General features: G+C 40.0%; 1 protein-coding gene across 1 annotated transcript in view; it reads right to left on the bottom strand.

Moving 5' to 3' along the window:
- Positions 1-1,275: 1,275 nt before the first annotated feature.
- The window catches only part of NTRK2 (neurotrophic receptor tyrosine kinase 2), a 499,612-nt gene continuing 475,211 nt past the window's right edge, over positions 1,276-25,676 (bottom strand). Inside the window, exons 17-18 of the mRNA XM_007938966.2 lie at positions 2,670-2,828; positions 1,276-1,461 (exon numbers count right to left, since the gene is read on the bottom strand). Of these exons, the coding sequence (XP_007937157.1) occupies positions 1,276-1,461; positions 2,670-2,828 (345 nt within the window). The remainder of the gene's footprint in view (positions 1,462-2,669; positions 2,829-25,676) is intronic.

Genomic DNA, 25,676 nt, shown 5'->3' with positions numbered 1-25,676 from the left:
TTTTTATAGATCTGCTCTACCTATCGGGGGCATGACACCTGGAGTGGTAGTTTCTGCACACAAGGTATTAATCGACAAAGACCATGCACAATTTAGCTTGTACAGTTAAAAGAATGGGTGGGGTGGAAGGTAGGAGTGGAAGGAGGTGCTATCTGAAAAGTTCAGTAGAAGAGAAGCTTGAGTCCACATTTATAGTGTGTCCCATCTCTTCCAAGTCCTTGGTTTTCACACCTGATCCTGAAATTATCTCTGGACAAGAATCCACCTATTTTCAGCCTAATGTGCCAAAGGCTGGGTAGATAACACTTGAAATACAACCCTGTGTTATCACCACAACCTACAGATACAAGACTGTATCTGAACCTATGAGGCAACATCTTGTGCCTCACTGACACCATCTTTTCTTTTTCCTACACTATGGTGCTTTTGGTGATGGGAAAAGAATAGTCCCATGGCACAGAGTTCAACAGTCTCTTCACTCCTCAGAAAGGTTCTTGGGGGAAGGTGCTGAATATGTTCCTTCCGGCTAATAGTTGCTGGGTTTTTCCTAAATTGGGACTGACACCAGCCGATCCCAAAGGTCATCTTTGTTCTTCCCATACTGTGGTTAATAATAAATCTTCTTTCTCTCTGTTTTTAATCTCCCATAGATAAAGGCTTCCCAGATTGAATACATGTTTTCCTTTTTCATACACAGGTTTAAGCCATCCAAAAACAATAAGAACAGTAATAATAATAAATAAATAGAAGTGAATCCATAGAAACTCCCGGTGTCTGTACAGCAGAAATGACAAAGTTTGAGTCAAATATTTGTTTTCCCTTTTTTCATCCACATCAAAGGCAGGAATACAACAAGGCATTGTTAGTTGTGGTGGGCAAACTGGAGTGTCTGCTGATATAACAAATTAGGTTTGTTAAGGCCTTTGTCTATGCAGAGTTAATAGTGATGCAGAAGCCAGATTGAGTAAAAAGAAAAGGTAAGGACTGAGAAGCAGGGAAGACAAAATAATAATAATAATAATAAAACAAAAACTGGGGGAAGAACCAAGGGAGATGGAAAGAGAGAAGAGAGAATGCCAAAAAGAAGTCAAGACTGTGTCTACAGATGGAGAAGTACACATTGCTTCCCTCTGAAAGCGTCTCAGTGTCTTTGTTGTTAATACTGTCAGAGTTAAGAACAGCATTTTGATAGCATCCAGCGGCAGTTAAAAGACGTCCATCCTCTTGCCCGTCTGAGGAGGTGTGTTGGGAAGGATCGGTCGAGGAGAAAGGGCACTAGCCTAGAATGTCCAGGTAGACCGGAGACGCCTTGGCCAAGTTCTGGAGGAGGGTGTGGATGCCCTTGATGTTCTTCCGCATGTGAGGTTCTCGCTGCCAGCACCCCAGCATCAGCTCATATACCTCCTGGGGGCACGTTCGAGGTCGCTGTAGGACACGGCCCTGAGTAATGCATTCGATCACCTGGATGAAGATCAAAGACAGGATCAGACAAGAGAGAAAGGAACGCTGATAACATAAATGGTGTTGCACAGAGGAGCAGAAAAGAGGGTTATGGTGACAAAGTATACTCAATTATTATTATTTCTAAAGAGAGCAATGATAGCAGGTTAGTTTATATTGTAGTAAATATGCCTGGATTTTCTCCATTCTTTATGTCACTTTGACTTCGCAACACTAGTGCAGAAACAAAATGGGGCTGTGGTGGTTCAGCGGTAGAATTCTCGCCTTCCATGCAGGAGGCCTGGTTCGATCCCAGCCGGTATAACTCGTGTGCACCTACCACCTGTCTGTCAGTGGAGGCTTGTGTGTTGCTATGATACTGAACAAGTGTCAGCAGAGCTTCAAGATTAAGGGTGACCAGAAGAAAAACTTGGCAATATCCTTCCAAAGTCAACCAATCTGAAACTGGCCTTAGTGATGGCACAGGACCAGGCAGTATTTCTTTCTGCTGTATCTGGCATCACAATGATTAGGGCCCAACTCAACAGCAGCTAATAACAACAATGGAGAAACAATTCATCTATATGCAATGCTCCTAAACCTCAAACTAGAATTCTTGTGCTTTACCTTTGGGTTAACATGCTGAGTGATGAAGGAACTCCAGGCCATCTTGTGTAATGAAATTGGATGGAAGGATATATGGGTCAGAAAAATACATGAGATGCCTGACCAAGAAGCTGTGCCTCAAATACAGACATATTTGCAAATATGTTAGAATAGGAAAAAAATGTTTGAGTTTTTTCCTGTTAATTCACAAAAGTTAATGTTTTAGTGAAGTCATTGTTCTAGTGAAATGTGAACAAAAGAAACAAATCTTGAGCCCTCATTGGAACAATACCAAAACCCTAGCAGGACTAGAAGGCTGCTGGAATCCTACATCTGCTATTAATTTATAAAATTTGCAGCAAAACATCATTCCTCAGTCTCATCACCAGAGAGTCATTGACATATCAGAAAACACTGTGCTTTTCTGTCTCTAAAATTCTTAAATTTAGAGGGTGACTATGCTCTGGCCATGACGTTGAGGCACAGAGAAGACAATTTGGGAGGTGTTGCCTCTGACAAAGCCACATCAAACCACATCCCGACTTGTAGCTGACAGAAGACTCTCAGCTGATGGAAGTGCTCAGCCCTCTCAGGAGGGTCTCAGGCCCCTGCCCACTGCTCACCTCATTATTTGATAGCTGGTACCAAGGCTGTTTGCCGTATGTGAAGATCTCCCACAACACAACCCCTAGACTCCAGACATCACTCTCTGTGGTAAATTTCCTGTACATGATGCTCTCTGGAGGCATCCAACGAATGGGCAACATCGTGTGGCCACCGACCTGAGGAAAAGGGACGAACAAGGAGGCATTAGTCAATCCTGAAACCAAGTTCCTGCCATCAAGGAGAAAGGTGCAGAAGGGAGGTCTAGGGAGACATTTTTTCTTTCCTGTCTTTGCACCTATTAGTCTTGCTTATAAACACATATGGAAACTATGATTCCTTTATGCAAGTAGTCCCCAATTTACCATATATTCAAGTTATGATGAACTGCACTTAAAACCATCCACTTTATATATATGTTGTTGTTGTTGTTGTTATGTGCTGTGGAGTCGGACCTGACTCATAGCAACCCCTCTTGGGTTTCCAAAGTGGTATCACTACAGAATCACTAAGTAGATTGCCCCATCTTCCTTCCAACTTTATATATATATATATATATATATATATATATATACACATATAAAGATACATATATATCTTATTGTTATAATAAAGGAGCTCTGGTGACATAGTGCCTAAGGCATTTGACTGCTAACCAGAAGGTTGGTGGTTCAAACCCATCAGCCACTCTGTGGAAGGAAGATGGGGCAATCTACTTCTGTAAAGATTTCACTTTGAAAACCCAATGGGAGTCGCTATGAATCAGAATCAACTCTATAGTAGTGAGTTTGGTTTTTTTGGTTGATCGCTATAATATGTACTACATATAATATTGTACCATATAATTTGTTGATGTTATCTTTCTCATGTCCACCTCAAAAGACAATTAAAGATTGGATTTATAAATATACTGATAATAAAAGGCAATAATAATGAAGAAAAGAAAGTATTCAACTTACATCAGAACTGACTTACGACAGAGTTGTGGGAATATAAATCAGGGATGACCTGTACTCTCAAGCAACAGAGATAGAGGGCAAAGATGACTGAAATATAGATTTATATTATTGGAAAGTCTTTCTTTCTCAAAACTAGACAGTTATAGCAGTGAAGTGGATAAGAAATACACAGTCATACTTTCAGTATGAGGATAAGTTATTCTAAGTAACAAGATAATCTTGACCAGGATAACAACTAGGGAGATGCAAAATTTACATGCTTGGCTCTTAAATGATTGGAGGTGGAAATCCACCCAAAGGCACCTGGGAAGAAAGACCTGGTTATTCACATCTGAAAAACCAGTCACTGAAAACCCTACGGAACACAGTTCTACTTCAACACACAAAGGGTTTCCGTTGCAGTCCACTTGATGGCAAATGATTAGTTTCTTTCTTTCTTTTTTTGTTTTTCCAATTATCATACAAAATTATCTTCCTAATAATTCTACTTGTTTAGTAAAGACAGAATTTCCTTCTGTGTTATTGTGCTACTTATGTGCAGTGCTGATTTGAACATCCTTACCATAAACCAATAGTTGGCTGGGCAGAAATTATCCTCACTTTACAGATGAGGCAACTGAAGTTCAAGTTGTTTAACAGATACAAAGAGCCCATGACTTTGGACTCCAAGTTCAGTACTTTCCTCTGTTACTGAAAAAAACCAAACTCACTGCCATTGAGTTGATTTGCCTCATAGCGACACCTCCTTGGGTTTCCAAGGCAGTATCTCTACAGAAGTAGATTTCCCAGTCTTCCTTCTGAGAGTGGCTGGTAGGTTTGAACCACCAGTCTTCTGGTTAGCAGTCAAATGCCTTAGGCACTATGTCACCACAGGACACTGTTATTTAGCTCATTATTTCCAGGGGGAAAGAAAAGCTTTTTAAAAGTTCATTTCAGGTAAATATTGAGGCTGAGGCATCCAATGGGAATAGCATTTGCACAAAAAGAACTTGTTTTATAGAGAAGACATCTTTATGATTTCATACCACATGGAGAAGAGGTGGCATTTGATACTCAGGTGTGTAGGCCACTAAGCCTGACTAATCTTAAAAACATGGACAGACTTCTTCATAGCAGCCCTATATAGAGGCTAGTATGTCCCATTCTTCACACTGGTAAAAGGCCAGCACTCAGGCTGAATGTGGCATGCCTGACACCAGAACAACAAGTGGGTTATATTTCAGTAGGAACTAAACTTATTACAACTCTTGGCCCCTAAGTTTCTAGGCTCATGCTACATAGAGTAGCATAAAACAATAATAATTCCTAATATTCATTCCTGACTCATTGAAGGACTGTTAAAGGAGCTGTGTCTTGAATTGGACTTCTAGTGCCTCAAAAAATGATCCTTAGCCCCAGAGCCCAAGATACTGATGAGAGTGTCAGAAATATACTGGGGGACATTACTTGCTGGCTGGAGGTTAAGGTGGCCCCATATCTCTACTATTCAGTTTTTAATAAGCCAGAAGGCACAATCAATCATGGGGGTGGCACAGAAGTGAGCAGTGTTTCACTTTGTTGTGCATAGGGAGTCAACCCGATGGCAGCTAACAATAACACAGTAATGAATTATAAATGTTAATGTACTAAACACTCTCAAGGTATTGCTTCCTTTTCTGTAACCTTTCCTATATTATTTCCAATGGGAAATAGCCATTCTGGATACACTAATGAGAACAGTCTGCCCCATCCTCCTCACAGGACTTCTCTCTCAGGTTCTCTGCACTGCTAATGGCCAGGAGTTCAGGCCAAAGCAAAAAGCTCCTGTTTCCTTTAAAGGAGGGGAGAAAGAAATTCAAATTGTGATTTACATGTTTTCCCATCTGATCATTTATTTTATGCTTGCAATCTCTTTGGGACAGATTTTTCACTTTAATTCTTTCAAGAATCCCTTCTGGGATTTCACACATGCTGTTATAAACAATGCTTTCCTTGTTCTGATGTCAAACGGGTGAGTGGTGGGAGAATCTAATAAAAGTTCAGACAAGGTTCACAAGTTTTCTAACTCACTCAGAACATTTCTGAACATTTCTTTTGCAGACCTTTCTCAGGATTTGGAGGGTTTGTCACAAAAGTAGACCGAAAAAAAAAAAAAAGTCACCGTTGTTACAAATTACTATCACATTCCAATCACAGTGATTCGATGGTATTTGGACCTCACAAAACCACATACTGAGCTGCAACAAACACAATGAGACATTTGTTTTTTATTGTGAGACTTGGCAGCTTGCCCTCACACCCTTGCTTAAATATTTGTGAGACAGAATGTGATCTAAAGGGTTCAAGTGTGACATTGAGAGTCAGAATTCCTATTCCTGACTGCCCAATAGCCACAGTTCCAGAAGAGATGCTTCAACTGCCCAGTTGGGTCAGGCAACATGCCCTTTACTACACTCACCAGACTGAACTTATGCAAGATGAGAAAATATAGCTAGCTGGGGAGTTAAGGACTTGAACCTGGAGTTATTCTTTCAAAGAGATCAGGGCTCTCTATTTTCCAATCTATCCCCTAATAACGTCTCTAAATTCTTGATGGGACCAAGCCTTAGATTAGATGGATGGAAATAGTTTTGACTATTTGATGTTACAAATAAGAATGAAATAATAAAATACACGACACACAGAGTATAAGAGATCACAAAATCTCCCCCAAAGTCATCCTAAAAGCAAACAATTGTTGTTGTTGTTGTTATGTGCCGTCGAGTCATACCTGACTCATAGCGGCCCCTCCTTGGGTTTCCGAGGCAGTATCACTACGGAAGTAGGATTGCCCAACCTTCCTTCCGAGGAGTGGCTGGTGGGTTTGAACCGCCAGCCGTCTGGTTAGCAGGCAAGTGTCTTAGCCACTATGCTACCAGAGCTAACAATAGTTTAGGTTAATTTGTAAAAAAGTCTGCCTTGCATTATGCTCTTTTAAGAACTGTATATATGGGATCAAACTGGCAACAGCAACTTGAAAGATTAGATAGGAACCTTAAGGGGCAGTGAGTTTACATTAATAAGGGAAGAAAACTCATAAAGGGAAAGTGAGAATGGTTGCATAATTAAAAGAATATAATCAATGTTACTAAATGGTATAGGTAGAAACTGTTGAATTGGTGTATGTTTTGCTGTGTATATTCTCAACAACAGCAAAACAAATAAAATTTAACCCAACCACTGCCGTCAAGCCTAACCCACGTCATAGCGACCCCTCCTTGGGTACTGAGGTGATATCACTGGGGAAATAGATTGCCCAACCTTCCTTCTGAGGTGTGGCTAGTAGGTTTGAACCATCAACCTCTGGTTAGCAGTCAAATGCCTTAGGCACCATACCACCAGAGCTCCTAAATTTAGAAAAAGGAAAAAAAGATCTCTAAGCTATACAAGACTATAGCAGGCTAGGAAGAAAGACCTGGCTATCTACTTTTGAAAATTAACCAATGAGAACCTATGGATTATAACAGAATTTTGTTTGATATAGTGCTGGAAGAAGAGCTTCCTAAGTTGAAAGGCATTATATTAGTTATAACAATGACAATACTGTTATACTGACAATCATGAAGATGGCACAGGACCAATCAATGTTTTGTTCTGCTGTACATGAGGTCACCATTAGTCACAAATGACTCAAGAGAAACTAACAACAAAGTTATATAAGAAATCCCATTCCTCAGTTTTCCATTTGCACTGCAAATTAGGAGAGTGTTCATAGTGCAGATCTGGAATTATCTAGAATGACATCTAGGAAGACTTCTAACTCATAATATAAGGGAGTATTGTTCTAAAGATGTCAACCAATGTCCTATATCTACTAGGGTTAGAGAAAAAGGGAGTAGATTGACAAAGTTAAACCATGGGGGGGGGAAAAAAAGCCTTGAAGGACCATGAAGACTGCTGATCACTGCAACTTAGTTAAATGAGTAAAGCCAATCAGAACAACGCCAGAAGCCTAGGGAAAAAAAAAAAAAAAATCCAAAACATCTGAAATAAATCAAATTACAGAAAATAACGAATTATGTTTTTAAAACATGAAGCGGGGGAAAGAACCCAAAAACTCTTAGCTCTTAATGTTTATTTCCATGACACCTCATCATTTTGATAGTGATATGTACAGGAGGCTCTGTTTTTGAAAAATATATAACACTTTTACTCTAGTTAAAATATCTGGGGCCTGACCATCTTTTAAATCCACTTATTTGGAAGGTATTTTCACGGCAATAATTCTTGGGAAAAACACAAAAAGTCCTTTGGCGAAACTGTCTAGGATTCCAAATTAATGGTTTTATTTTAAAATAAAAACAGACAAATTCAATCAGTCTTACTAAAAGTATTTATTTCTTACCCCTAAAATTCAAAATGCACATTCTTTGGTCAGTAGGTTGTAAATTGTGAAAATTTCCTCCACTGCTTAACAAGCACTACAATTTATTTCTCTAACATTGTAAAACTAGAATTTAGGAAAGTTAAGGACCTTGCTGAACAAGTGTAAATAAGAATTCATAACCTAATCATGCTGAGAGTCTAGGATCTTTCTTATCTTTTGAAAATGTACAAATATCTTTATCCCTGGTACAAGATTAATAAGGAATTCACAAGTCATTTTCTAGGTATACTGGGAGATAAACAAGGAGATGACAAGTTTAGCTCTCCTCCTACTGTTGAGCTTCTCAGAAATCAGGAAAAGAGTGTGTCAGGGTTGTATCATTTCACCACACTTATTCAATTTGTATGGTGAGCAAAAAATCTGAGAAGTTGGACTATATGAAGAAGGGCATGGCATCAGGATTGGAGGAAGATTCAGTAACAACCTGTGACATGCAGACAACACAACTTTGCTTGCTGAAAGAGGATAACTTGAAGCACTTACTGACGAAGATTAAAGACACTAGTCTGCAGTATGGATTACATCTCAACACAAAAGAAATGAAACTCCTCACAACTGGACCAATAAACAGCATCATGATAAATGAAGAAAAGAGTAAAGATGTCATATTACTTGGTTCCACAATCAACACCAATGAAAGCAGCAGTCAATAAATCTGACGACATAGTGCAATGGGTAAATCTGCTGCGAAAGACCTCTTTAAATTGTTGAAGAGCAAAGATGTCTCTTTGAAGACTAAGGCACGCTTAACCCAAGCCATGGTATTTTCAATCACCTCATATGCTGTGGAAGCTGGACAATGAATAAGGAAGACTGAAGAAGAGTTGATGCTTTTGAGTTGTGGTGTTGATGAAGAATACTGAAAGCACCATGGACTTCCAGAACTAACAAATCTACCCTGGAAGAAGTTCAGTCGGAATGCTCCTTGAAAGCGAGAATGCCCAGACTTCATCTCACCTACTTTGGTCATGTTGTCAGAAGGGATCATTCCCTGGAAAAGAATATCATGGTTAGTAAAATGAAGGATCAACAAAAAAAGGGAAGCCACTCAACAAGATGGATTGACAGAGTGGTTACGATGGGCTGAGGTATAGCAAGAATTGTGAGGCTGGCACAGGACCAGAAAGTGTTTTGTACTGTTGTACATAGGGTCACTATGAGTCAGAGCACCTAACAATAACAACAACCATCTCTCTCTCTACCCTCATCATCATCTCTTCTCTTCTACCTGTATCCATTCTTCTCTGTTTCCCCTTCTAGTCCATTCCTACCAACTTCCGTTTTAAAATCTCTCAAATCTCATCTATACAGCTCCATTTCAAATACCAGTGATGCATTTGGTACTGATTCTTCTCTTAGTTCCCCAAATGTTTATGCTGCAAAACCAAAGAAACCAAACTCACTATCATCAAGCCTATTCCAACTCATAGCAAACTCCCATGGGTTTCCAAGGCTGTAAATCTTTATGGAAACAGATTGCCTCATCGTTCTTCCACAGAGCACTTGGTAGGTTCAAACCATTGACTGTTTGGTTAGCAGCCAAATGCCTTAATCACTATACTACCAAAATCCCCACTGCTGCAAAAGACGTCTTTAAAGTTTTAAAAGCAAAGATTTCACTTTGATGACTAGGTGACTTTGGCCCCAGTTATGGTCTTTATGGGAGCTCTGGTGGCATATTGCCTAAGGCATTTGACTGCTAACCAGAAGGCTGGTGGTTCAAACCCACCAGCCACTCTGTGGAAGGAAGATGGGGCAATCTACTTCTATAATGATACTACCTCTGGAAACCCAAGGAGGGGTTACTGTGAATCAGATCCGACTCTATGGCAGTGAGTAGCCTTCATAATTACCCCATATGTATGTGAAAAATGAACAATGAAAATGGTAAAGAGAAGAATGATGCATTTGAATTATGGTGTTGGTGAAGAATGTTGAATATACTGTGGACTACTGGAAGAAGTTCTGGTGGTGTAGTGCCTAAGGCATTTGACTGTTAACCAGAAAACTGGCAGTTCAAACCCACCAGCCATTCCTCAGAAGGAAGATTGGGCAATCTACTTCCATAGAGATACTACCTCAGAAAACCAAGGAGGGGTCGCTCTGTGTTGGAATCGACTCAGTGGCAGTGACTTTGGTTTTTTGGTGAACCAGAAGAAGGAACAAATCAATTTTAGACAAAATACAACTGGAATGTTCTTTAGAACCAAGGATTGCAAGACTTCAGCTTGATAACTTTGGGCAGGTCATCAAGAAAGACCAGTCACTAGAAAATATCATCATGTTCGGTAAAGTAGAGGGTCAATGAAAAAGCGGGAAATCCTCAATGAGATGGATTGACATAATAGCCACAACAATGGACTAGAGCATACCAAAGAACATGGTCCTGACTTACAGCGACCCCTCCTTGGGTTTCTGAGGTGATATCTCTAAGGAAGTTGATTGTCCAATCTTCCTTCAGAGGAGTGGCTGGTGGGTTTGAATTGCCAGCCTCTGGTTAGCAGTCAAGTACCTTAGGCACTACGCCATCAGAGTTCCTTGAAGATGGCGTAGGTTGGGCAATGTCTTGCTCTGTTATACATAAGGTCCTCATGACTCAATGGAGCTGACTCAAAGGCAACTAATAACAACAATCCCTATTCCCACTATGGCTTACTTTACCTCCATGGTAATACCTAATCTCCTTTCCATGGAGAGGCACAATGCTAGGCAGGAGATTTTCTAAATATCCAAAGCAAATGCCTAGCTGGCTTTGAAAGCCCCGGTGATTTAGAAGGGAATAATGCTAATGGCAACCTTCTAAACTCCACTAACAAAGACCCGGTGATGCCTAGGAGGCCACTTTCAGCTTGTTGTATTTACTCATTGAGTGAGTGATAACTTGTTTTTAAGCCAACCCTTTTACTCCCTTAGAAACATGTAGGCCAAAGGGCAAGCCCCATTAAGAGATGATTAGTTGTGAGAGGCTTTTGGCTGCATTAAATATTGACAGGGCTCCTAGACATCCTCATCACACCCCACGCCCCATTGCTTTCCTTCAGCAGTTTCTCCTGATCTGTTCCTTAAAAATTCATGAAAGCTGTAAACTTTAAGGAAAGGTTGGACCTTATTTATTACATGTTGTATCTGTAATATGAGGTTAACGAAAGAGAGAAAAACAATTTACACAAAACCTTCCCCTTGGAAAACCTGGAACTGTTGTGGTCAGACTGTGGGCAGCTTTATGGCCACATCAAGGAAGACCAGAATTCTTCCATTATCAAGAGTGATGGGTGCTGTGGTAGTGTGTGGCTGCAGAACCAAGGGGATACTTCAAGGAAAGAAATTCAGCCCTCCTGCTTTACCTCACACAAATGAGCACGACTCTAGTGGAGTCAGAAGAGATGGTGGTACCAGCCTGGTCATCCTCTCTCACACATTGGGAATTATTGTTACACCATAAATTGTGAGGCTTGGTGGTTTGGTGGTAGAATTCTTGCCCTCTATTCTAGTAACCCAGGTTCAATTTTTGCCTAGAGCATCTCATGTGCAGCCTCCACCTGTCTGTCAATGGAGGCTTGGGTATTGCCAGGCTTATGTGTTGTTATGATACTGAATGGGTCTCAGCAGAACTTTCAGACTAAGAAAAGGCTGATGAAGTAGAGGGTTTCCTTCTGAAAATCAGCCAGCAAAAACCCTATACATCACAATGGTCCAGGCTGCAGCTAACCATGAGGATGGTGCAGGACTGGGCAGCATTTAAACATCATCATCACGAACCAGCTGTTATTTGCAGCAGAAAAACTCTCTCATTGTCTTTTACCATTGATAATGTGGTCATAGCCCTCAGGGTTATAATTTAGTAACTCTAAGGCCAGGTATGTTTGGACTAATCAAATGAAAAGTGTACTGGGCATTATATTGCTAACAATAATTTTCCAAACACTTAATTTTTTCATAATTAAATCTCTATGCTGCCAGAAAAAGGTGAATGTTACCTGTTTTGAAGGGGAAGATGATGGAGGTCTCATCATTGCCTCCCTACATTTGGATTCTAGGTGAGCAGACAAGGCCAATTTAAGACAAAATTTCCATTGAAAATTCATTTTGTCCTTGTTGTATTGTGAAATAAGAATAATACAAATAATGATGATGATAACTGTACCTCATGTTTGCATAGCATTTTGTTTTTCATAGTATTTCCACATCTATTCATTCCATAATAAGAGCACCAATGTCAAAAGATAGTTGGGAGGATTAAATGAATTGATATAATGAAAACTTTGAGAAAGAAACCAGACTCAAATGTCTATGTGATGCCATTGTGTGACACCATTCTCATGACATTCTTGAAAAGGCAAAACGACAGAAAACCTTTGGTTTCTAGGGGCTGACAGCATGCAGGACAGCACAAGGGAATATTGGGGGTAACAGAAATCAGTGTTTTATATCTTGATTTCGGTGGCAGTTATACAACTGTGTTGGTCAAAACTCAAAACTGTGTGCTAAAAAAGAATGAATTTTATAATATGTGTATTATATATCAATCTGCTTGACTTTAGAATAAATAAGGCTCTTAGAACTATGCCTAGCACATAGGAAATGTGTGATAAACATTAGTTAATGTTGTTATTCTAAGTATTTGATGATCTAACAATCCCATGGTGTGGGTGGGGATACACTTTTGTCCCAACTTAAGAGATGAGGTGTCTCTAGTCCCAGGAGGTACAGGAACTTGCCTGAGACCATATGGCCAGAAAGTGGTAGACTCTGATCTAGGACCCAGCTCTCCAAATGCTTGACACTCCTTTCGTTTGACCTCAAGTGTGATGTGAGGTCAGACTCAGGAATGGGAGAAGTTCTTCTTCCCCTTCTGATTCCAGCGCACCCCAGGGGAGCAGGAGCAACTCTGAATATAAGAAGGTGAACAATTCTGATCAAGAATCCAAAGCTGCTGGTCCCAGTCAGATCTCCATGCCTGTATATGCAGATCTGGCCTCATCACTCCCTCCCCTCCCCTGGTGACTCTGGATGACTTCTCTACTGTCACCCAGCTCCAGAGTTTAGCAGATGGCTTAAACCTGCTGTTATTCTACAGCAGCACTTTCTCCTCCCAGATTCAGTTTATTTCCAATGAAAGCCTTAGTGCAATCTTTGTCCCCACCTCCCATCCCACCCTGATTTCCCTGGGGACAACTAAAGGAGAATGAGGAGACCCTGAAACTCCCTGGTGATGTATAGATAAAGGAAGAATGGCTTCCTGGACTGCATGTTGTCTCAAGTGACATCCTTCCTGGGTTCCACTGTCCCATGGCATGGGGCCTGGTGATTGTGGGCACTTTATATAGTGTAAAGAGCCAAAAACCCTCGCTCTTAGAAGTGAATGTAGGTTCACCTTATTTTATATTTGGCTCTCACTCACTGCTGTCGAGTTGGATCCGACTCATAGTGACCCCTTCTTGGGTTTCCGAGGCAGTATCACTACAGAAGTAGATTATCCAAATCTTCCTTCTGAGGAGTGGCTGGTGAGTTTGAACTGCCAACCTTCTGGTTAGCAGTCCAGCACCTTAGGCACTACCCCCCCAGAGCTCCCTGTACTTTTCATTATGCTACTAGTTTTTCATGTTCAATGTTACTGAGCTTTTCATGGCCTCCTGATTATTATGGTTTTTAACCCAAGAGAATATATGACTCCTTAGCATTTGAGACCAAAACATGGCACCCTTTCATGGTGAAAAGTCACACAGGTACTGGCAGAGTGCTAAGAAAAGACAACCAGGACAGCAAGAGCAGTATCTATTTGTGTCATTGTCTATGTTAAGGTGATTGCACTGTATTATTTGGTACTCAAATTCCAAATTCCAATGTGAAATTGTTCTTAGGGAAATGACAGAGAGGCTGATAGTTCTGCTAGATTTTAGAAGAAGAAGAATCAGTGCTTTGTCAACAGTGTGTGTGGGGGGGAAAGCTCCCCTGCGTTAGAAACCATGGTCTCCCTATAAGCTGTCATTGCTATTATTACTGCTACCCTGAGTGCATTATGTCCAATAAGTGAGGGATCAGGTTTCTGGATGGCTCCACATCCTTGTCCCACCATTAACCCCAGCTTGTTAGTTAACACTGGAGACCCTGCCAGAATATACATTCCACCATTAACCTGAGCTTAGGATTTAAAACACTAGAGCCAGTTAAAAATGAGTAAGTAACTCTCAGCTGCACAAGTCTATTCTGATACAGAAACTGATGTCTTGTGTCCATGTGAGTATGACAGTAATGGGGAAGCCTCTTTCTCCAGAGAGCTCTAAATGCTGACTTGCCATCATTACAGTCCTTTTTTGCTGTCCCTAAGATATGTGTAGTATATAATTGTGACCTTGGTTACCAAGAGCCTTGTGATTTCTTATTATTATGGTGAGAGTTAAGAAACAATATAATAAAAATTGTTCCCAATGACTGAACACGCACTTTCTGTACCATGCTCTATGCTACAAACATTGCCTACAGTTAAAAATCATTTTGTTCATATTTCTCCAGATATACCTGTAAATAAAATATACCTTCTGAAGGCACACAAATCACAAGAAGTCTTGCAGTTTCAAACCTGGAGCTCAGTTTCTGACCAGAAGCTTTTTATACTCACTGGGATTGGTGGCAGTTCAACGTTATGGAAAACCAGTGTACTGTAACTCTGTGCTTTTCAAGCCTCTCCACCAAAGCATCCCAAAGAACTAAAATGACAGGGTGTTGTTTTTGTTGTTGTGTGTTGTCAAGTCAATTTTGACTCATAGATACTCTATATGACAGAGTAGAACCACCCCATAGGGTTTTCTAGGCTTTATGGGAGCAGATTATTGCCAGGTCTTTTCTCCTGTTGAGTGGCTTGTGGGTTTGAACTGTTGACTTTTTGGTTGGCAGCTGAGCACTTAACCATGGTGCCACCAGGGTTCCTAAGGATGAGGTGAAGGAGGGCAATTGGGACCATGTCTGGGAGTTTAGCCCAAGGTGCTTAGAATAAGAATAAACAGTTGACTTCATGTGTGTCCCCGGAGGACTGTGCTTTACAGCATATTCAATGGCTGATTTTTCAGAAGTAGATGACCAGGTCTTCGTTCCAAAGTGCCTCTGGGTAGATTGAACCCTCTAGCCTTTTGCTTACCAGCATAGTGTTAACCGTTTGCACCACTCAGGATATATAGGATTTCTTTGAAATCTTATATTTAAACTTTAACATCCATTAACTGTCACATTAGACTCCCTATGTGTTATAAACAATAATATGTTATCCTCAAATTATTTATTAAAATTGATGCTTTGGAAACATTTGCCATGTTTATCTTGCTGCTTAAAGAACCTCTGGTCTGAGCACACCCTCGTATGTTGAAAACTATCTTGATTCCTGTTTGAGAAGCACTGGTGGCATAAAGTACATGGGCTTTGAGTCCTCAGATCTAATTTCTATCCTAGCTCAGCCACTATTAACTAGGTAAACTTAAACAAACTACTTATGACGTAGAATCTCTTTTTCATCTAAATAGGAATAAATTTATAAACCTAAATCAAGCCTACAAGCTTTCCTAACAAGCTAAGTCCTGAAAGAGGTAGTCCTTGCCTTGGAGAACAGCCCTAGATCTAAGACTAAGAAAAACAGGAAAGGAACATTTAGGCCTTGGAATAATAGCAAAAACTCTGCTCCAGAATTTAAAACAGTCCTGCCCACTGCAATTCTGAAGGGCACCATTCACTTTGTATTCCATGTAAATGCCTCTCCCTGGAGTTGTGCAATATGGTGACCTGAGTCAGAAGCCTGGATTCTAGTTCCAGTGCTTACAAGTCATTGCCTCCTTCTAAGCCACAGGCTGTCTTCCACTACAAGGTCAATATGAAAGGTCCTAAAATTTGCCAGAATGTCCAGAGGATCACATGGACAAAGCTGGCTGAGGGAAAGTTTTCAAAGAACTATATCCCCTATCCATTGCCCTGAGATCCTAATTCCTCTCCCAAGTTTCCTAAAAAAAAGAGTTGGCCCCAGAGGCTGCAAAGGACGAGGGTGCTCTCACTGTGTTAATGACTGAATTGTATGCCCACAAAATCTATGTTGAAGTCCTAATTCCTGCTACCTCTGAATGATCTTGTTTGGAAATAAGGTGTATGAAGATGTTATCAGTTAAGTTAATAAGAGTTCATGCTGAAGTAGAGTGGTTCCTAATTGAATCTGAATCTTGTCCTTATAGTAGAGAAGAGATACAGAGAGACACAGAGGGAAAACGGTGATGTGAAGACATTATGTTGCAGCTGCAACCCAAGGGCCTGGGGCTACCAGAAGCTGAGAGAGACAAGAAAGGATCTTGTCTTACAGTTCTTGATGAGCAGATGGCCCTGCCAACATCCTGTCTTTGTACTTTTAACCTCCAGAACTGAGATAATAAATGTCTGTTGTTTAAAACCACTCAATTTGTGGTATTTTGTTATGGCAACCTTAGAAAATTAATAAAGTCAGTTTGTGTTTAGCTTTATGGGTAATGTTTAAAATATAATTAGCCCACTTGCTATTGAGTAGTCCAATTCATGGCAACTTCATGGATGTTAGAGTAAAACTGTGCTTCATAGGGCTTTCTTGTCGTTTTTGTAAATTAACTTTATTGTGATTTGGGTGAAAGTTTATGGTGTAAATTGGTTTTCCATTCCACAGTTCATACACATTTTGTTTCATGACATTGATTACAATCCCCACAATGTAACAACACTCTTCCTACTTCTTCTCTGTGGTCACCACTTCCCTTTGTCCTTCTTTTTTATCCATCCCTGCCTTCTGATCTTTACCCCCTGACAAATGTTGCCCTTTTGATTGTCTATATTTGGTTGTTCTAAGAAGTCCATATCTTCCTAGTGTGACTGTTCACCTTATAAACCCAAAACCAAACTCACTGCCATCAAGTCGGATATGGTTAGCAGTCCAATGCCTTAGGCACTATGCTACCAGAGCTCCTTGTTCACCTCATAGGCCTGTCTATTATTTGGCTGAAAGTTGAGCCATGGAAGTGAGTTGAATTCCAGACCTGAAGGGTGACTAAGGGCCATAGTTTCAGGGGTTCCACTAGTCTCCATCAGATCAGTAAGCCTGGTATTTTTCATTATTTTGAGATTTGTTCCACATTTTGCTCCCATTCTATCCAGGACCTCCTTTTGTGATCCTTTCAGAGTGGTTGGCACCATCTAGTTCTTCTGGTCTCAGGGTCATGGTGGCAGACCTCATATGGTCCACTAGTCCCTTGGACAAAATTGTTTCCATGTGTCCTTGATTTTCTTCACTTTTCTTTGCTCTGGACAAGGAAAGACCAATAGTTGTACCTTAGATAGTTGCTTTTAAAATGCCATTAGCTACTCACCAAAGTAAGAATGTAGAACCATATCTTTGTGGACCATGTTATGTCAACTGACCTTGATGTTCCCCACAACTATGGTCCTGAGCTCATAGGCCCAGCATGGTGTTTGGTTATGGCTAAGAAGTTTTCATGTGTTTGGTTATGGCTAAGAATTTTAATGTGTTTGCCTCATTAATTCTACTGTATACATGAACAATTTTACAGCTCATATATATATACATATGTAGAACTGTCATCTGCCAGACCTATGTATGGTCAGCAGTATAGTCTCATTTGTCTACTCACACCTGATCATCTTGCCTGTTTACCTGTGTATCCACTCATAGATTAATGTTTGTTATTGCTGACAATACAGGATTGTTAATGTCATACTGTTTAGCTTTGTTTTCGGTCTCTTGTGCACCTCTCTGTGTCGACTTTTTCCTTAGTGATATTGTGCTAGTCAACCACTATTTTTATGTTGTCTTTCCTTACACCCATATTAATATGTGCCTCCTATCTACTGGTAGCATAGTGCCTAAGGCACTTGACTGCTAACCAGAAGGCTGGCGGTTCAAACCCACCAGCCACTCCTCAGAAGGAAGGTTGGGCAATCTATTTCTGTAAGGATACCACTTTGGAAACTCAAGGAGGGGTCGCTATAAGTGGGGTTCAACTTGATGACAGTGAGTTTGGTTTGGTTTTGGTATCCTATCTACTTAGTAATTTTCCCTCCCTTCCCCTTGCACCGCTGGTAACCATAAAATAATATTTGTTTGTTTGTTTGTTTGTTTTTCTGTGTATAAACCTTTCCTTGTGTTTTGATAATAGTGGGCAGCAACAGGTTTTTAGTTTGTTCATTTTTAGTTTATATGCTTGCTTTCTCCCTCTGCTACCAGACTATAAGCTTCATAAGGAAAAGCACTACTCAATACGTCTTGACAAAGACTGCTCAACAAATATTTGTCAATAAATAGGTTGCTTTTGCCTGCCTTAAGGAGCTTCTCAAAAGCAGAATATAAATTGTTTCTAGGTGGATGGATAATGTAGTGTTAAACCAATATGGAAGGAGAACAAGGACCTAAGCCCAAAAGGCACCTTCCTGCAAGCCCAATGTGCTGCTGTCAGCCCAGACCCCTTGGAGACAAGAGGGCTATCAGAGGGGAAAAGAAAAAACTTGACAGTAGCTGATTTGTTTGAGTGAGCAACACCTGTTTTTAATTTAAACTGTAAATAAGGAATGGAAACAGACGTATGTTGTGTACAAGGTAATGAACATATGGGATAAGTTACCAAGAAAATCACAAAAGTCAAAGATTAATGAGCTGGAATGACATTTCAGTGTTGTTGTTGTTAGGTGTCGTCCAGTCAGTTCCATCTCATAATGACCCTATGTACAGCAGGACGAAACACTGCCTGAACCTGTGTCATCTTCATAATCATTTCTATGTTTGAGCCTATTGTTGCAGCCACTGTGTTATTCCATCTTATCGAAGGTCTTCTTTTTCGCTGATCCTCTACTTTACCAAGCATGATGTCTTTCTCCAGAGACTGGTCCCTCCTGATAATATGTTCAAAATATGGTGGAAGTCTTACCATCCTCACTTCTAAGGACCATTCTGTATTTCTTTCAAGATAGATTTGTTCATTCTTCTGGCAGTCCATGGTATATTCAATATTCTTCACCAACATCATAGTTTAAAGGCATCAATTCTCCTTCGGTTGGTCTTCCTTATTCATTCTCCAGCTTTCACATGCATATGAGGCTATTAAAATAGCAAGGCTTGGGTCAGGCAAACCTTAATCTTCAAAGTGACGGTATTTGCTTTTAACACTTTAAAGAAGTCTTTTGTAGGAGATTAGCTCAGTGCAATCAGTGGTCATTAACGCATTTGCATATGTATCCTGGGCAAGCTTGTGTTAAGAGGAAATAGGGAGGGACAAAGAAGGAATTATTCCAAGGGGCAGAGGATGAAGGGGAGCCTTCACATTATGATGAATAATGTTTCCTTGGAATGAGCACAAATATGGATCTCTTCAAGTTGGTTGGCCAGGTAGCTGTTTTCTTGACTGCTGCTTCCCTGAACATTGATTGTGGGTCCAAGTAAAATGAAATCCTTGACAAATTCAGTATTTTCTCAGTTTATCATGATGGTGTTTATTGGTCCAGTGGTGAGGATCTTTGTTTTTCTTTATGGTGAGGTGTAAACTATACTGAAGGTTGCAGTCTCTTATTTCCATCAGTAAATGCTTTAGGGCTTCTTCACTCTCAGCAAGCAAGGTAGTGCCATCTGTACATTGCAAGTTGTTAATAAGTCTTCCTCCCATCTTGATGTCACATTATTCTTCTTTTAGTCCAGTTTTCCAGATACTTTATTCAGCATACATTTTCAATAAGTATGGTGAAAGGACAAACCCTGAGACACACCTTTCCTGATTTAAAACCATGAAGTATCTTCCTGTTCTGTTGGGATGATTGCTTCTTGTTTTATGAACAGGTTCCATGTGAACACAGTTAAGTGTTCTAGAACTCCCATTCTTCACAATGTTATCTAAAATTTGTTATGATCCATACAGTCGAATGCTTTTGCATAGTCAACAAAAGGCAGGCAAACATCTTTCTGGTATTTGCTTTCACTCAAGGTCCATCCAACATCAGCAATGATATCTCTCATTCTACATCCTCTTCTGAATCTGGCTTGAATTTCCAGCAGTTCCTTGTTGATGTACTGCTACAACTATTTTTGAATTACCTTCAGCAAAATTTTACTAGTGTGTGACATGATGTTGTTTAATAATTTACACATTATGTTCGATAACTTTTCTTTGGAATGGGCACAAATATGGATCTCTTCAAGCTGGTAGGCCAGGTAGCTGTTTTCCAAATTTCTTGGCATAGACAAGGGAGTGATTCCAGTGTTGCATTCATTTGTTGAAAGATCTCAATTGATATTCTGTCATTTCCTGGAGTCTTGTTTTTAGCCAATACCTTCAATGCCACTTAGACTTCTTTTTTTAATATCATAGGGTCTCGATTGTATGCTACCTCCTGAAATGCTTGAACATCAACTAATTCTTTTTGATATAATGACTCTGTGTATTCCTTCCATCTTCTTTTGCTGTTTCCTGCATCATTCAGTATTTTGCCCATGTTGTTTGTTGTTGTTGTTATTTGCCATTGAGTCGAACCCGACTCATAGCGACCCCTCCTTGGGTTTCTGATGCAGTATCACTATGGAAGTAGATTGCCCCATCTTCCTTCCGAGGAGTGGCTGGTGGGTTTGAACCACCAGCCTTCTGGTTAGCAGTCAAATGGCTTAGGCACTAAGCTACCAGAGCTCCCATTTTGCCCATAGAACCTTCACTATTGCAACTCAAGGCTTGAATTTTGTCTTCATTTTTTTTTTAGCTTGAGAAATGCTGATTGTGCTCTTCCCTTTTTTTTTTTTTTTTTTCCTAACTCCAGGTCTTTGCACATTTCATGGCAATACTTTACTTTGAGCTACCCTTAGGAATATTCTGTTCAGTTCTTTCACTTCATCATTTCTTCCATTTGTTTTTGTGGCTCTACATTCAGCAGCAAGTTTCAGAGTCTCTTCTGACATCCAATTTAGTCCTTTTTTCTTTCCTATCTATTTAATGAGCTTTTGCTTTCTTCATGTTTGATGTTCTAGATGTCATCCCACAACTTATCTAGTGTTAGGTCATTAGTATTTAATACATCAAATATGTTCTTAAGATGGTCTCTAAATTCAGGTGAGAGTGAGATACACTCAAAGCAGTTCTTTGGCTCTCATGGACTTGTTTTAACTTTCTTCAGCTTCAACTTGAACTTGCTTATGAGCCATTGATGTTATATGTTCCACAGTCAGGCCCTGGCCTAGTTCTGATTGGTGATGTCAAGCTCTTCCATCATCTCTCTTTCTTTCTCTCTCTCTCTCTCTGTCTCGACTTGGATACGACTCATAGTGATCCCTCCTTGGGTTTCTGAGGTGGTATCACTATGGAAGTATATTGCCCCATCTTCCTTCAGAGGAGTGGCTAGTGGGTTTGAACCACCAGGCTTCTGGTTAACAGTCAAATGCCTTAAGCATTACACCACCAGAGCTCCTATCTCTTTCTATTGTTGATGTTGTTGTTGTTGTTACATGCCATCGAGTCAGACCCGACTCATAGCGACCCCTCCTTGGGTTTCCGAGGCAGTATCATTATGGAAATAGATTGCCCCATCTTCCTTCTGAGGAGTGGCTGGTGGGTTTGAACTGCCGGCCTTCTGGTTAGCAGTCAAGTGCCTTAGCCACTACACTACCAGAGCTCCCATCTCTTTCTATAAAGGTAGTCAATTTGATTTTTGTGTATTCCATCAGGCAAGGTCTACATATATAGCTGCATTTATGTTCTTGAAATAAGGTCTTTTCAATGATCAGGTTGTTGGTCTTGCAAAATTCTATCATGCAATCTCTGGTTTCATTTCTATCACCAAAGCCATATTTTCCAGGTGCCAATCTTTCAACTTTGTTTCCAACTTTTGCATTCCAATCATTAGTAATCATCAATGCATTGTGATTGCATGCATGATGAATTTCAGACTGCAGAAGTTAGAAAAATATTCAATTTCTTCTCTAGCATTAGTGGTTAGTGTGTAAATTTGAATAATGGCCATATTAACTGCTCTTCATTGTCGGCTTATAGATATCATCCTATCACTGACAACATTGTACTTCAGTATGGATTTGAATTTTTTTTTTATTTTATTGTGCTTTGGGTGCAAATTTACAGAGCAAATTTGTTTTATGTTCAACAGTTCATGTACATTTGATTTCATGCCCCAATTACCATCCCTGACCATAGCAAACTCTCTTTCCCTCCTGTCCCTGAAACTATCCCCTCCCAAATCATCATGTGACCCCCAACTAGTCAGAAATTTCCCTCTCCTTCCCTCCCATCCTCAGTAATCTACAAAGTGAGTTTCCTTCCCTAAGTAAACTTTTCTTTGACTTTTTACAATAATGGGCTTATACAATATTTGTCCTTCTGTGATTGACTTATTTCACTCAGCATAATGCCCTCCAAATTCATCCACATTGTGATATGATTTCTGTATCCTTTCCTATTCTTCAATGTAGCATAGTATTCCATTGTGTGAATGTACTATAGTTTGGTAATCTATCCATCTGTTGATGGGCATTTAGGGTGTTTCCATCTTTTCACTATAGTGAATTGTGCTGTGATGAACATAGGTATACATATGTCTGTTCATGTCCTGTCCCTCACCTCTTTAGGATATATTCCTAGTAAAGGAATTGCTGGATCAAATGGTATTACTATTTTCAGTTTTTTAAGGAAAGGCTATGCCATTTTCAACAATGGTTGTACCATTTTGCAGTCCCACCAGCAGTATATGAGAGTTCCAATCTCTCTGCAACCTCACCAGCAATTATTATTTTCGGTCTTGTTGTACTTTGTTAATATTGCTGGGGTGAGATGATATCTCATTTTTGTTTTGATTTGGTGATTCAATCCCACCAGCCTTTCCTCAGAAGGAAGATTGGGCAATCTACTTCCATAGTAATAGCACCTCAGAAACCCAAGAAGAGGTCACTATGAGTCAGATCCAACTCTACAGCAGTGAGTTTAGTTTGGTTTGGTTTTTAATGGCTAATGATTGTGAGCATTTCCTCATGTGTGTATTGGCCACCAGTATATCTTCTTTAGTGAAGTGTCTGTTCATGTCCCTTGCCCACTTTTGAAATGGATTGTTTGTCTTTTTGGTGTGGAGGTGTGGAGGTGTTGAGGTTTTCTATAAATTTTGGCGATAAGTCTCTCGTCAGATATGTCATCGTCAATTATTTTTTCGCAATCTGTAGGTTCTCTTTTTACCCTTTTGGAGAAGTCTTTCAATGTGAATAAGAATTTAATTTTTCAAAGGTCCCAGTCACCAACTTATTCACTGCAAATACCTTTTTTCAACAACACAAATGGAGGCTATATATGTAGACTTTGCCAGATGGAGTACACAGGAATCAGATTGACTACATCTCTGGCAAGAGGTGATGGAAAAACTCAATAATTTAGCTAAAAAAGGCCAGGAGCTGATATGGAACAGACCATCAAATGCTCATATGCAAGTTCAACTTGAAGTTGAAGACAATTAAAACAAGTCCACGAGAGCCAAAATATGACCTTGAATATAACCCTCCTGAATTGAGAGACCATCTAAAAAAATAGATATGATATATTGAATACCAGTGATCAAAAACCAGTCGAATTGTGGAATGACATCAAGAATATCATCCATGAAAAAGCAAAAGGTCATTAAAAAGACGAGAAAGGAAGAAAAGACGAAAATGGATGTCAGAAGAGACTCTGAAAATTGCCCTTGAATGGAGAATAGCTAAAGCAAATGGAAGAAGTGAGAAGATAAAAGAACTGAAAAGAAGATTTCAAAGTTCAGTTCGAGAAGAGAAAGTAAACTATTATAGTGAAATGTGAAAATACCTGGCATTAGAAAACCAAAAGGGAAGGACACACTTGGCATTTCTCAAGTGAAAGAACTGAGGAAAATACTTAAGCCTCAAGTTGCAATATTGAAAGATTCTGTTGTTGTTGTTGTTGTTTGCCATTGAGTCGGACCCGACTCATAGCAACACCTTCTTGGATTTCTGAGGCAGTATCACTATGGAAGTAGATTGTCCCATCTTCCTTCTGAGGAGTGGCTGGTGGGTTTGAACCACCTGCCTTCTGGTTAGTAGTCAAGTGCCTTTGCCACTATGCTACCAGAGCTCTATGGGCAATATATTGAATGATGCAGGAAACATCAGAAGAAAATGGAAGGAATACAGAGTCACTGTATCAAAAAGAATTGGTTGATGTTCATCCACTTCAGGAGGTGGCATATGACCAAGAATGAATGGTGCTGAAGGAAGAAGTTGAAGCTGCACTGAAGGAATTGGCAGAGCAAGCCTCCAGGAATTGACAGAATACCCACTGACAGGTTTCAAAAAATGGATGTTGCACTGGCGTCACTCACTTGTCAATGCCAAGAGATTTGGAAAACAGCTACCTGGCCAACTGACTGGAAGAGATCCATATTTGTACCCATTCCAAAGAAAGATGATCCCTCAGAATGTGGAAGTTATCAAACAATATCATTAATATTGCATGCAAGTAAAATCTTACTGAAGACATTTCAAAAATGTTGTAGTAGTATATTGACAGAGAATTTCCAGAAATGTAAACTGATTCAGAAGAGGATGTGGAATGAGGGATATCATTGCTAATGTCAGATGGATCTTGGCCCAAAGCAAATAACACTAGAAAGATGTCTACTTGTGTTATATTGAGTATGCAAAAATATTTGATTGTGTGGATCATAACAAATTGTGGGTAACATTGAAAAGAATGGGAATTCCAGAACACTTAATTATACTCATGAAGAACCTGTAAATAGACCAAGACGATGTTAAAACAGAACAAGAGGACACAGTATGGTTTAAAATCATGAAGGGAGTGTGTGTCAGGGTTGTATCATTTCACCATACTTTTTCAATCTGTATGCTGATCAAACAATCTGAGAAGCTGGATTATATGAAGAAGAACATGGCATCAGGATTGGAGGAAAAATCATTAATAACCTGTAATAAATGAACAAAAGAAGAAAAGATTGGGGCAGGGTAGGTCAGGACACAGCTGATGACACAACTTTGCTTGCTGAAAGTGAGGTTGACTGGAAGTACTTATTGATGAAGATGAAATACTACAGTCTGCAGTATACATTACACTTCAGTTTAAAGAAAACAAAAATCCACTCAAGGGTAAGATGGCAGAATAGGCAGAAAGACTGCATAGACTCTTTTCAATGAAGAAAAGGGAAACCAATTAACACAGATACAGAAGATAATCCTAGACCCCTGAACCTTGAAGAGAAGGATATTGTTGTTATGTTATTAGGTGCCATCGACTCATTTCCAACTCATAGCAACCCCATGCACAGCAGAAGAAAACACCACCTGATCCCATGCCAGCTCCATGATCTTTGCTATACTTGAGCCCATTGTTGCAGCCACCATGACAATCCATCTCATCAAAGACCTTCCCCTCTTTCGTCGACCTTCCACCTTACCAAGCATGACATCCTTCTCCAGGGGTGATCCCTTCTGACAACATGACCAAAGTAGGTGAGATGAAGTCTGACCATCCTTGCTTCCAAGGAGCATCTCGGCTGCACTTCCTCCAGGACAGATCTGTTAGTTCTTTTGGAAGTCCATGGTACCTTCAGCATTCTTCACCAGCACCACAACTCAAAAGCATCAACTCTTCTTC

This window comes from Orycteropus afer, unplaced genomic scaffold (assembly GCF_000298275.1).
Source record: "Orycteropus afer afer isolate SDZICR_OR568_19922 unplaced genomic scaffold, OryAfe1.0 scaffold00005, whole genome shotgun sequence".
NCBI lineage: Eukaryota > Metazoa > Chordata > Mammalia > Tubulidentata > Orycteropodidae > Orycteropus > Orycteropus afer.
This window is presented reverse-complemented; position numbering and strand designations above follow the sequence as displayed.